At 49.4% G+C, this 13450-nt stretch overlaps 1 protein-coding gene across 1 annotated transcript in view; it reads right to left on the reverse strand.

Moving 5' to 3' along the window:
• Positions 1–13450, reverse strand: part of LOC132805549 (proline-rich protein 12-like) — a gene marked incomplete at its 3' end in the record, with an annotated part of 218052 nt that overhangs the window by 24804 nt on the left and 179798 nt on the right. The window contains exons 21-22 of the mRNA XM_060820660.1: positions 8811–9044; positions 3424–3657 (exon numbers count right to left, since the gene is read on the reverse strand). Of these exons, the coding sequence (XP_060676643.1) occupies positions 3424–3657; positions 8811–9044 (468 nt within the window). The remainder of the gene's footprint in view (positions 1–3423; positions 3658–8810; positions 9045–13450) is intronic.

The raw sequence follows: 13450 nt of genomic DNA on the forward strand, positions 1-13450 counted from the left end.
CAATGGGATCGAGTGATTCTCAATGACACCCAGTGACACCCAAGAGGATCCAGTGACTCTCAATGACACCCAGTGACACCCAAGAGGATCCAGTGATTCTCAATGACACCCTGTGACACTCAATGGGATCCAGTGATTCTCAATGACACCCAGTGACACCCAATAGGATCCAGTGATTATCAATGACACCCTGTGACACTCAATGGGATCCAGTGATTCTCAATGACACCCAGTGACACCCAATAGGATCCAGTGATTCTCAATGACACCCTGTGACACTCAATGGGATCCAGTGATTCTCAATGACACCCAGTGACACTCAATGGGATCGAGTGATTCTCAATGACACCCAGTGACACTCTATAGGATCCAGTGACTCTCAATGACACCCAGTGACACCTAAGAGGATCCAGTGATTCTCAATGACACCCTGTGACAATCAATGGGATCCAGTGATTCTCAATGACACCCAGTGACACCCAATAGGATCCAGTGATTCTCAATGACACCCTGTGACACTCAATGTGTCCCAGTGATTCTCAACGATGCACAGTGACACTCAATGGATCCAGTGATTCCCAATGACACCCCGAGACACTCAATAGGATCCAGTGATTCCCAATTACACCCAGTGACACTCAACGAGATCCAGTGACACTCAATGACACCCAGTGACACTCCATGAGACCCAGTGATTCTCAATGACACCCAGTGACAGCTAATAGGACCCAGTGATTCTCAATGACACCCAGTGACACCCAATAGGATCCAGTGATTCTCAATGACACCCTGTGGCACTCAATGGGATCCAGTGATTCTCAATGACACCCAATGACACCCAATAGGATCCAGTGATTCTCAATGACACCCTGTGACACTCAATGGGATCCAGTGATTCTCAATGACACCCAGTGACACTCTATAGGATCCAGAGACTCTCAATGACACCCAATGACACCCAATAGGATCCAGTGATTCTCAATGACACCCTGTGACACTCAATAGGATCCAGTGACTCTCAATGACACCCAGTGACACCTAAGAGGATCCAGTGATTCTCAATGACACCCTGTGACAATCAATGGGATCCAGTGATTCTCAATGACACCCAGTGACACCCAATAGGATCCAGTGATTCTCAATGACACCCTGTGACACTCAATGTGTCCCAGTGATTCTCAACGATGCACAGTGACACTCAATGGATCCAGTGATTCCCAATGACACCCCGAGACACTCAATAGGATCCAGTGATTCCCAATTACACCCAGTGACACTCAACGAGATCCAGTGACACTCAATGACACCCAGTGACACTCCATGAGACCCAGTGATTCTCAATGACACCCAGTGACAGCTAATAGGACCCAGTGATTCTCAATGACACCCAGTGACACCCAATAGGATCCAGTGATTCCCAATTACACCCAGTGACACTCAACGAGATCCAGTGACACTCAATGACACCCAGTGACACTCCATGAGACCCAGTGATTCTCAATGACACCCAGTGACAGCTAATAGGACCCAGTGATTCTCAATGACACCCAGTGACACCCAATAGGATCCAGTGATTCTCAATGACACCCTGTGGCACTCAATGGGATCCAGTGATTCTCAATGACACCCAATGACACCCAATAGGATCCAGTGATTCTCAATGACACCCTGTGACACTCAATGGGATCCAGTGATTCTCAATGACACCCAGTGACACTCTATAGGATCCAGAGACTCTCAATGACACCCAATGACACCCAATAGGATCCAGTGATTCTCAATGACACCCTGTGACACTCAATGGGATCCAGTGATTCTCAATGACACCCAGTGACACCCAATAGGATCCAGTGATTCTCAATGACACCCTGTGACACTCAATGGGATCCAGTCATTCTCAATGACACCCAGTGACACCCAATAGGATCCAGTGATTCTCAATGACACCCTGTGACACTCAATGGGATCCAGTGATTCTCAATGACACCCAGTGACACTCTATAGGATCCAGTGACTCTCAATGAAACCCAGTGACACCCAAGAGGATACAGTGATTCTCAATGACACCCTGTGACACTCAATGGGATCCAGTGATTCTCAATGACACCCAGTGACACCCAATAGGATCCAGTGATTCTCAATGACACCCTGTGACACTCAATGGGATCCAGTGATTCTCAATGACACCCAGTGACACTCAATGGGATCCATTGATTCTCAATGACACCCTGTGACACTCAATGGGATCCAGTGATTCTCAATGACACCCAGTGACACCCAAGAGGATCCAGTGATTCTCAATGACACCCTGTGACACTCAATGGGATCCAGTGATTCTCAATGACGCCCAGTGACACCCAATAGGATCCAGTGATTCTCAATGACACCCAGTGACACTCAATGGGATCCAGTGATTCTCAATGACACCCAGTGACACCCAATAGGATCCAGTGATTCTCAATGACACCCTGTGGCACTCAATGGGATCCAGTGATTCTCAATGAAATCCAGTGACACTCTATAGGATCCAGTGACACTCAATTACACCCAGTGACACACAATAGGATCCAGTGATTCTGAATGACACCCTGTGATAATCAATGGGATCCAGTGATTCTCAATGACACTTCTGACACCCAATAGGATCCAATGATTCTCAATGACACCCTGTGACACTCAATGGATCCAGTGATTCTCAATGACACCCAGCGACACTCAATGTGACCCAGTGATTCTCAACGATACACAGTGACACTCAATGGATCCAGTGATTCCCAATGACACCCCGAGACACTCAATAGGATCCAGTGATTCCCAATTACACCCAGTGACACTCAACGAAATCCAGTGGCACTCAATGACACCCAGTGACACTCCATGGGACCCAGTGATTCTCAATGACACCCTGTGACACCTAATAGGACCCAGTGATTCTCAATGACACCCAGTGACACCCAATAGGATCCAGTGATTCTCAATGACACTCTGTGGCACTCAATGGGATCCAGTGATTCTCAATGACACCCAGTGACACTCTATAGGATCCAGTGATTCTCAATGACACCCTGTGACACTCAATGGGATCCAGTGATTCTCAATGACACCCAGTGACACTCTATAGGATCCAGTGATTCCCAATGACACCCTGTGACACTCAGTGGGACCCAATGATTCTCAATTACACCCTGTGACATTCAATGGGATCCACTGATTCTCAATGACACCCAGTGACACTCCATGGGACCCAGTGACTCTTAATGACACCCAGTGCCTTCCAGTGTTACCCAGTGACAGTGCATTAAGGGGGAAGTGGGTTCCCCACACACAGTGACGTTACCTGTTCCCCGTTCCCAGGGGTACCCGTTCCTTCTCCCCCTCGATGGGTGACATTCTGTTCATTAGACAGTGTCACTGGGTCCTCACCTCCTGATAGTTAGCATCACCCAGTGTTACCCCCAGACCCCCTTCCACTGCCCAGGGACGGGCAGTGTGTGTGGGCGCGGGGTCAGAGGTCGGTGCTCCTGGTGATGAGGGTGATCCCGGTCGATCCTCCATCCTGTTGGGAGGGAGAGGGGCAGCAGCTCCTCCTGCCATCTCCCGGATATTCACCTTCCGTCTCCGGATCCTGTCGATATCCTCGTAATGTTTATCAGGAAACTGGGAATATGGGAAAGGAGAGAGCATTCACAGGAGGGCAAGGACGGCAGCTACACCCCCAGGGACACCCAGAGACACCCAGTGATACCCCCAGGGACCCAGCGACACCCAGCGAAACTCCCAGGGAACCAGTGATACCCAGAGAGAGCCAGTGAGACCCAGTGCCTTACAGTGAGACCCAGAGACTCCCCCAGGCACCCAGTGACTCCCAGAGACACACCCAGGCACCCAGTGACTCCCAATGAGCCCCAGTGAGACCCACAGACACCCACAGTGGTGCAGTGTGACCCAGAGAAACTGTGTGACACCCAATGAGACCAGAGATACTGAATGAGTCCCAGTTGCACCCAGTGACTCCCAGCGACACTCACATATCATCCAATGACTCCCAGTTATAACCAGTGACACCCAGACACTCCCAGTGACACTGAATGGCATCAATTGTTTCCCAATGACACCCAATGTCTCTCGGTGATACCCAATGGGGCCCATTAATATCTAGTGACTCATAATGACATCCAATGGCACCCAGGGGCACCTGACGACTCTCAATGACACCCAGCGAACCTCAATGACACCCAACTACACCCAGTGTCACTGAATGACACCTAAGGACATCCTGCATCACCTAGAGTCAGCCAGAGACCCTCAGTGATTCTATTGCAACAACATCCATAACCAATGGGTGAGACTTGGGACACCCAACTGACACCCAGTGACACTCGATGGGACCCAGTGACACTCAATGACACCCGGTGACACACAATGGGATCAGGTGACACTTAATGACACCCAATGACATTCAATGAGATCCAACAATTCTCAATGACACCCAGTGACACTCAGTGGGACCCAGTGATTCTCAATGACACCCAGTGACACTCAATGGGATCCAGAGACACTCAATGACACCCATTGACACTAAATGGGATCCCTTGACACTCAATGACACCCAGTGACACCCAATGGGACTCAGTGATTCTCAATGAAACTCAGTGACACTCAATGGGACCCAGTGACACTCAGTAACACCCAGTGATACCCAGTAACACCCAGTGACACTCAATGGGATCCAGAGATTCTCAATGACACCCAGTGACACTCAATGGAATCCAGTGACACTCAATGACACCCAGTGACACTCAATGACACCCAGTGAAACTCAATATAATCCAGTGATTCTCAATCACACCCAGTGACGCTCAATGGAATCCAGTGATTCTCAATGACATCCAGTGACATTCAGTGGTATCCAGTGATTCCCAATGACACCCTGTGACACTCAATGTGATCCAGTGATTCTCAATGACACCCAGTGACACTCAATGGGATCCAGTGATTCTCAATGACACCCAATGACACTCAATGGGATCCAGTGATTCTCAATGACACCCACTGATACTCAATGGGATCCAGTGACTCTCAATGACACCCAGTGATACTCAATGGGACCCACTGATTCTCAATGACACCCAGTGACACTCAATGGGATCCAGTGACACTCAATGACACCCTGTGACACTCAATGTGATCCAGTGATTCTCAATGACACCCAGTGACACTCAATGGGATCCAGTGATTCTCAATGACACCCAATGACACTCAATGGGATCCAGTGATTCTCAATGACACCCACTGATACTCAATGGGATCCAGTGACTCTCAATGACACCCAGTGATACTCAATGGGACCCACTGATTCTCAATGACACCCAGTGACACTCAATGGGATCCAGTGACACTCAATGACACCCAGTGACACTTAATGGGATCCAGTGACACTCAATGGGATCCAGTGTCACTCAATGGGATCCAGCGACCATCAATGACACCCAGTGACACTCAATGGAATCCAGTGACTCTCAATGACACCCAGTGACACTCAATGGGATCCAGCGAACATCAATGATAACCAACGAAGCTCAATGGGATCCAGTGATTCTCAATGACACCCAGTGACACTGAATAGGATCCAGTGTCACTCAATGAAATCCTGTGATGCTCAATGGGATCCAGTGACACTCAATTGGATCCAGTGATTCCCAATGGCAGCCTGAGACACTCAATAGGATCCAGTGGTTCTCAATGATACCCAGTGACACTCAATGGGACCCAGTGATTCTCAATGACACCCAGTGAACCACAATGGGATCCAGAGATTCTCAATGACACCCAGTGACACTCAATGGGACCCAACAATTGTCAATGACACCCAGTGACTCCCAGCAACACTCACATATCACCCAATGGCTCGCAGTTATAACCAGTGACACCCAGACACTCCCAGTGACACAGAATGACATCAATTGTCTCCCAATGACACCCGGTGACACACAATGGGGCCCATTAACATCTAGTGACTCATAATGACATCCAGTGGCACTCAGGGACACCTGACGACTCTCAATGACACCCAGTGAACCTCAATGACACCCAACTACACCCAGTGTCACTGAATGACACCTAAGGACATCCTGCGTCACCTAGAGTCAGCCAGAGAACCTCAGTGACGCTATCGCAACAACATCCGAAACCAATGGGTGAGACTTGGGACACCCAACTGACACCCAGTGACACTCAATGGAATCCAGTGATTCTCAATGACACCCACTGACACTCAATGGGATCCAGTGACACTCAATGACACCCAGTGACACTTAATGGGATCCAGCGACCATCAATGACACCCAGTGACACTCAATGGGATCCAGTGACTCTCAATGACACCCAGTGACACTCAATGGGATCCAGTGTCACCCAATGACACCCAGTGACACTCAATGGGATCCAGCGAACATCAATGACAACCAATGACACTCAATGGGATCCAGTGATTCTCAATGACACCCAGTGACACTGAATAGGATCCAGTGTCACTCAATGAAATCCTGTGATGCTCAATGGGATCCAGTGACACTCAATTGGATCCAGTGATTCCCAATGGCAGCCTGAGACACTCAATAGGATCCAGTGATTCTCAATGATACCCAGTGACACTCAATGGGACCCAGTGATTCTCAATGACACCAGTGACAGTCCATGGGATACAGTGATTTTCAATGACACCCAGTGACACTAAATGGGTTCCAGTGACTCTCACCTCCTGGTAGTTAGCATCGCCCAGTGTGACCCCCAGACCCCCTTCCACTGCCCAGGGCCGGGCAGTGTGTGTGGACGCTGGGTCAGAGGTCGGTGCTCCTGGTGATGAGGGTGATCCCGGTCGATCCTCCGTCCTGTTGGGAGGGAGAGGGGCAGCAGCTCCTCCTGCCATCTCCCGGATATTCACCTTCCGTCTCCGGATCTTGTCGATATCCTCATAATGTTTATCAGGAAACTGGGAATACAAAGAAAGGGGAGAGCATTCACAGGAGGGCAAGGATGGCAGCTACACCCCCAGGGACACCCAGAGAGAGCCAGTGAGACTTAGTGACTTACAGTGAGACCCAGAGACTCCCCCAGGCACCCAGTGACTCCCAGAGACACACCCAGGCACCCAGAGACTCCCAATGAGCCCCAGTGAGACCCACAGAGACCCACAGTGGTGCAGTGTGGCCCAGAGAAACTGTGTGACACCCAATGAGACCAGAGATACTGAATGAGACCCCGTTGCACCCAGTGACTCCCAGCGACACTCACATAGCACCCAATGACTCCCAGTTATAACCAGTGACACACAGACATTCCCAGTGACACTGAATGGCATCAATTGTCTCCCAATGACACCCAATGTCTCTCGGTGATACCCAATGGGGCCCATTAACATCTAGGGACTCATAATGACATCCAAGGGCACCCAGGGACACCTGAGGACTCTCAATGACACCCAGTGAACCTCAATGACGTCCAACTACACCCAGTGTCACTCAGTGACACCTAGGGACATCCTGCGTCACCTAGAGTCAGCCAGAGACCCTCAGTGACTCTATCGCAACAACATCCATAACCAATGGGTGAGACTTGGAACACCCAACTGACACCCAGTGACACTCAATGGGATCCAGTGATTCTCAATGACACCCAGTGACACTCAACGGGATCTAGCGAATTCCAATGACACCCAGTGACACTCAATGGGATCCAGTGATTCTCAATGACATCCAGTGACATTCAGTAGTATCCAGTGATTCCCAATGACACCCAGTGACACTCAATGTGATCCAGTGATTCTCAATGACACCCAGTGACACTCAATGGGATCCAGTGACTCTCAATGGGATCGAGTGATTCTCAATGACACCCAGTGTCACACTCAATAGGATCCAGTGATTCTCAATGACACCCAGTGAACCACAGTGTGATCCAGAGATTCTCAATGACATCCAGTGAACCACAGTGGGACACAGTGATTCTCAGTGACACTCAGTAACACCCAGTGACACTCAATTGGATCCAGAGACACTCAATGACACCCATTGACACTCAATGTTATCCTGTGACACTCAATGACACCCAATGGGATCTAGTGACACTCAATAACACCCAGTGACACTCAATGGGATCCCTTGACACTCAATGACACCCAGTGACACCCAATGGGACCCAGTGATTCGCAATGACACCCAGTGACACTCCATGGGACCCAGTGACTCTCAATGGGATTGAGTGATTCTCAATGACACCCAGTGACACTCAATAGGATCCAGTGTCACTCAATGACACCCTGTGACACTCAATGGGATCCAGTGATTCTCAATGACACCCAGTGACACTCAGTGGGACCCAGTGATTCTCAATGACACCCAGTGACACTCAGTAACACCCAGTGACACTCAATCGGATCCAGTGATTCTCAATGACACCCAGTGACACTCAATGGATTCCAGTGAGACTCAATGACACCCAGCGACACTCAATGGCACCCAATGAGACTCAATATAATCCAGTGATTCTCAATCACACCCAGTGACACTCAATGGAATCCAGTAACACTCAATGACACCCAGTGACACTCAATGGAATCCAGTGATTCTCAATGACACCCAGTGACACTCAATGGGATCCAGTGTCTCTCAATGGGATCGAGTGATTCTCAATGACACCCAGTGACACTCAATGGGGTCCAGGGAATTTCAATGACACCTAGTGACACTCGATGGGACCCAGTGATTCTCAATGACACCCAGTGACACTAAATGGGTTCCAGTGACTCTCACCTCCTGGTAGTTAGCATCACCCAGTGTGACCCCCAGACCCCCTTCCACTGCTCGGGGACCGGCAGTGTGTGTGGACGCAGGGTCAGAGGTCGGTGCCCCCGGTAATGAGGGTGATCCCGGTCGATCCTCCGTCCTGTTGGGAGGGAGAGGGGCAGCAGCTCCTCCTGCCATCTCCCGGAAATTCACCTTCCGTCTCCGGATCTTGTCGATATCCTCATAATGTTTATCAGGAAACTGGGAATACAAAGAAAGGGGAGAGCATTCACAGGAGGGCAAGGATGGCAGCTACACCCCCAGGGACACCCAGAGAGAGCCAGTCAGACCTAGTGACTTACAGTGAGACCCAGAGACTCCCCCAGGCACCCAGTGACTCCCAGAGACACGCCCAGGCACCCAGAGACTCCCAATGAGCCCCAGTGAGACCCACAGACACCCACAGTGGTGCAGTGTGACCCAGAGAAACTGTGTGACACCCAATGAGACCAGAAATACTGAATGAGACCCCGTTGCACCCAGTGACTCCCAGCAACACTCACATATCACCCAATGACTCCCAGTTATAACCAGTGACACCCAGACACTCCCAGTGACACTGAATGGCATCAATTGTCTCCCAATGACACCCAATGCCTCTCGGTGATACCCAATGGGGCCCATTAACATCAAGTGACTCATAATGACATCCAAGGGCACCCAGGGACACCTGAGGACTCTCAATGACACCCAGTGAATCTCAATGTCACCCAACTACACCCAGTGTCACTGAGTGGCACCTAAGGACATCCTGCGTCACCTAGAGTCAGCCAGAGACCCTCAGTGACTCTATCGCAACAACATCCATAACCAATTGGTGAGACTTGGGACACACAACTGACACCCAGTGACACTCAATGGGATCCAGTGATTCTCAATGACACCCAGTGACACTCAATGGGTTCCAGTGATTCTCAATGACACCCAGTGACACTCAATGGGATCCAGTGATTCTCAATGACACCCAGTGACACTCAATGGGATCTAGTGATTCTCAATGACACCCAGTGACACTCAACGGGATCCAGTGACTCTCAATGACACCCAGTGATCCTCAATGGGACCCACTGAGTCTCAATGACACCCAGTGACACTCAATGGGATCCAGCGATTCTCAATGACACCCAGTGTCACTCAGTAGGATCCAGTGATTCTCAATGACACCCAGTGACACTCAGTAGAATCCAGTGATTCTCAATGACACCCAGTGACACTCAATGGGATCCAGTGACACTCAATGGGATCCAGTGATTCTCAATGACATCCAGTGACTTTCGGTGGTATCCAGTGATTCCCAATGACACCCAGTGACACTCAATGTGATCCAGTGATTCTCAATGACACCCAGTGACACTCAATGGGATCCAGTGACACTCAATGACCCCCAGTGACACTCAATGGGATCCAGAGACACTCAATGACATCCAGTGACACACAATGCGATCTCTTGACACTCAATGACACCCAATGACACCCAATGGGACCCAGTGATTCTCAATGACACCCAGTGACACTCCGTGGGACACAGTGATTCTCAATGACACCCAGTGATACTCAGTAGGATCCAGTGATTCTCAATGACAACCAGTGACACTCAATGGGATCCAGTGACACTCAATGACACCCAGTGACACTCAATGGGATCCAGAGATTCTCAATAACACACAGTGACACTCAATGGGACCCAACAATTCTCAATGACACCCAGTGTCACTCAATGGAATCCAGTGACACTCAATGACACCAGTGACACTCCATGGGACCCAGTGATTCTCAATGACACCCAGTGACACTCAATGGAATCCAGTGACACTCAATGACACCCAGTGACACTCAATGGGACCCAACAATTCTCAATGACACCCAGTGACACTCAATGGAATCCAGTGACACTCAATGACACCCAGTGACACTCAATATAATCCAGTGATTCTCAATGACACCCAGTGACACTCAATGGAATCCAGTGACACTCAATGACACCCAGTGACACTCCATGGGACCCAGTGATTCTCAATGACACCCAGTGACACCTAATAGGACCCAGTGATTCTCAATGACACCCAGTGACACCCAATAGGATCCAGTGACACTCAATGACACCCAGTGACACTCAATGGGACCCAACAATTCTCAATGACACCCAGTGACACTCAATGGAATCCAATGACACTCAATGACACCCAGTGACACTCAATGACACCCAGTGACACTCAATATAATCCAGTGATTCTCAATCACACCCAGTGACACTCAATGGAATCCAGTGACACTCAATGACACCCTGTGACACTCAATGGAATCCAGTGATTCTCAATGACACCCAGTGACACTCAATAGGATCCAGTGTCTCTCAATGGGATCGAGTGATTCTCAATGACACCCAGTGACACTCAATGGGATCCAGGGAATTTCAATGACACCCAGTGACACTCGATGGGACCCAGTGATTCTCAATGATAGCCCGTGACACTCAATGGAACCCAGTGATTCTCAATGACACCCAGTGACATTCAGTGGTATCCAGTGATTCCCAATGCCATCCAGTGGAACCCAGTGATTCTCAATGACACCCAGTGACACTCAATAGGAACCAGTGATTCTCAATGACACCCAGTGACACTCAATGGGATCCAGAGACACTCAAAGACACCCAGTGACACTCAATGGGATCCCGTGACACTCAGTGACACCCTGTGACACCCAATGGGATCCAGTGACACTCAATGACACCCAGTGACACTCAATGGGATCCCTTGACACTCAATGACACCCAGTGACACTGAATGGGATCCAGTAATTCTCAATGACACCCAGTGACACTCCGTGGGACATGGTGATTCTCAATGACGCCCAGTGATACTCAGTAGGATCCAGTGATTCTCAATGACAACCAGTGACACTCAATGGGATCCAGTGACACTCAATGACACCCAGTGACACTCAATGGGATCCAGTGATTCTCAATAACACACAGTGACACTCAATGGGACCCAACAATTCTCAATGACACCCAGTGTCACTCAGAAGGATTCAGTGATTCTCAATGACACCCAGTGACACTCAATGACACCCAGTGACACTCAATGGGACCCAACAATTCTCAATGACACCCAGTGACACTCAATGGAATCCAATGACACTCAATGACACCCAGTGACACTCAATGACACCCAGTGACACTCAATATAATCCAGTGATTCTCAATCACACCCAGTGACACTCAATGGAATCCAGTGACACTCAATGACACCCAGTGACACTCAATGGAATCCAGTGATTCTCAATGACACCCAGTGACACTCAATAGGATCCAGTGTCTCTCAATGGGATCGAGTGATTCTCAATGACACCCAGTGACACTCAATGGGATCCAGGGAATTTCAATGACACCCAGTGACACTCTATGGGACCCAGTGATTCTCAATGATAGCCCGTGACACTCAATGGAACCCAGTGATTCTCAATGACACCCAGTGACATTCAGTGGTATCCAGTGATTCCCAATGCCACCCAGTGGAACCCAGTGATTCTCAATGACACCCAGTGACACTCAATAGGAACCAGTGATTCTCAATGACACCCAGTGTACCACACTGGGATCCAGAGATTCTCAATTAAACCCAGTGACACTGAGTGGGAACCAGCGATTCTCGATGACACCCAGTGACACTCAATGGGATCCAGAGACACTCAAAGACACCCAGTGACACTCAATGGGATCCCTTGACACTCAATGACACCCAGTGACACCCAATGGGACCCAGTGATTCTCAATGACACCCAGTGACACTCCATGGGACACAGTGATTCTCAATGACACCCAGTGACACTCAGTAGGATCCAGTGATTCTCAACGACAACCAGTGACACTCAATGGGATCCAGTGACACTCAATGACTCCCAGTGACACTCAATGGGATCCAGCGATTCTCAATAACACACAGTGACACTCAATGGGAGTCAACAATTCTCAATGACACCCAGTGTCACTCAGTAGGATCCAGTGATTCTCAATGACACCCAGTGACACTCAGTAGAATCCAGTGATTCTCAATGACAACCAGTGACACTCAATGGGATCCAGTGACACTCAATGACACCCAGTGACACTCAATGGGATCCAGTGATTCTCAATAACACCCAGTGACATTCAGTGCTATCCAGTGATTCCCAATGACACCCAGTGACACTCAATGGGATCTAGTGATTCCCAATGACACCCAGTGACACTCAATGTGATCTAGTGATTCCCAATGACACCCAGTGACACTCAATGGGATAAGGTGACACTCAATGACACCCAGTGACACTCAATGGGATAAGGTGACACTCAATGACACCCAGTGACACTCAGTAGGATCCAGTGATTCTCAATGACACCCAGTGACTCTCAATGGGACCGAGTGAGTCTCAATGACACTCAGTGACACTCCATGGGACCCAGTGATTCTCAATGACATCCAGTGACATTCAGTGGTATCCAGTGATTCCCAATGACGCCTAGTGACACTCAATGGGATCTAGTGATTCCCAATGACACTCAGTGACACTCAATGGGACCCAATGATTCTCAATGACACCCAGTGACACTCCGTGGGACACGG

The sequence above is a fragment of the Hemiscyllium ocellatum genome, chromosome 50, assembly GCF_020745735.1.
Source record: "Hemiscyllium ocellatum isolate sHemOce1 chromosome 50, sHemOce1.pat.X.cur, whole genome shotgun sequence".
Classification (NCBI taxonomy): domain Eukaryota; kingdom Metazoa; phylum Chordata; class Chondrichthyes; order Orectolobiformes; family Hemiscylliidae; genus Hemiscyllium; species Hemiscyllium ocellatum.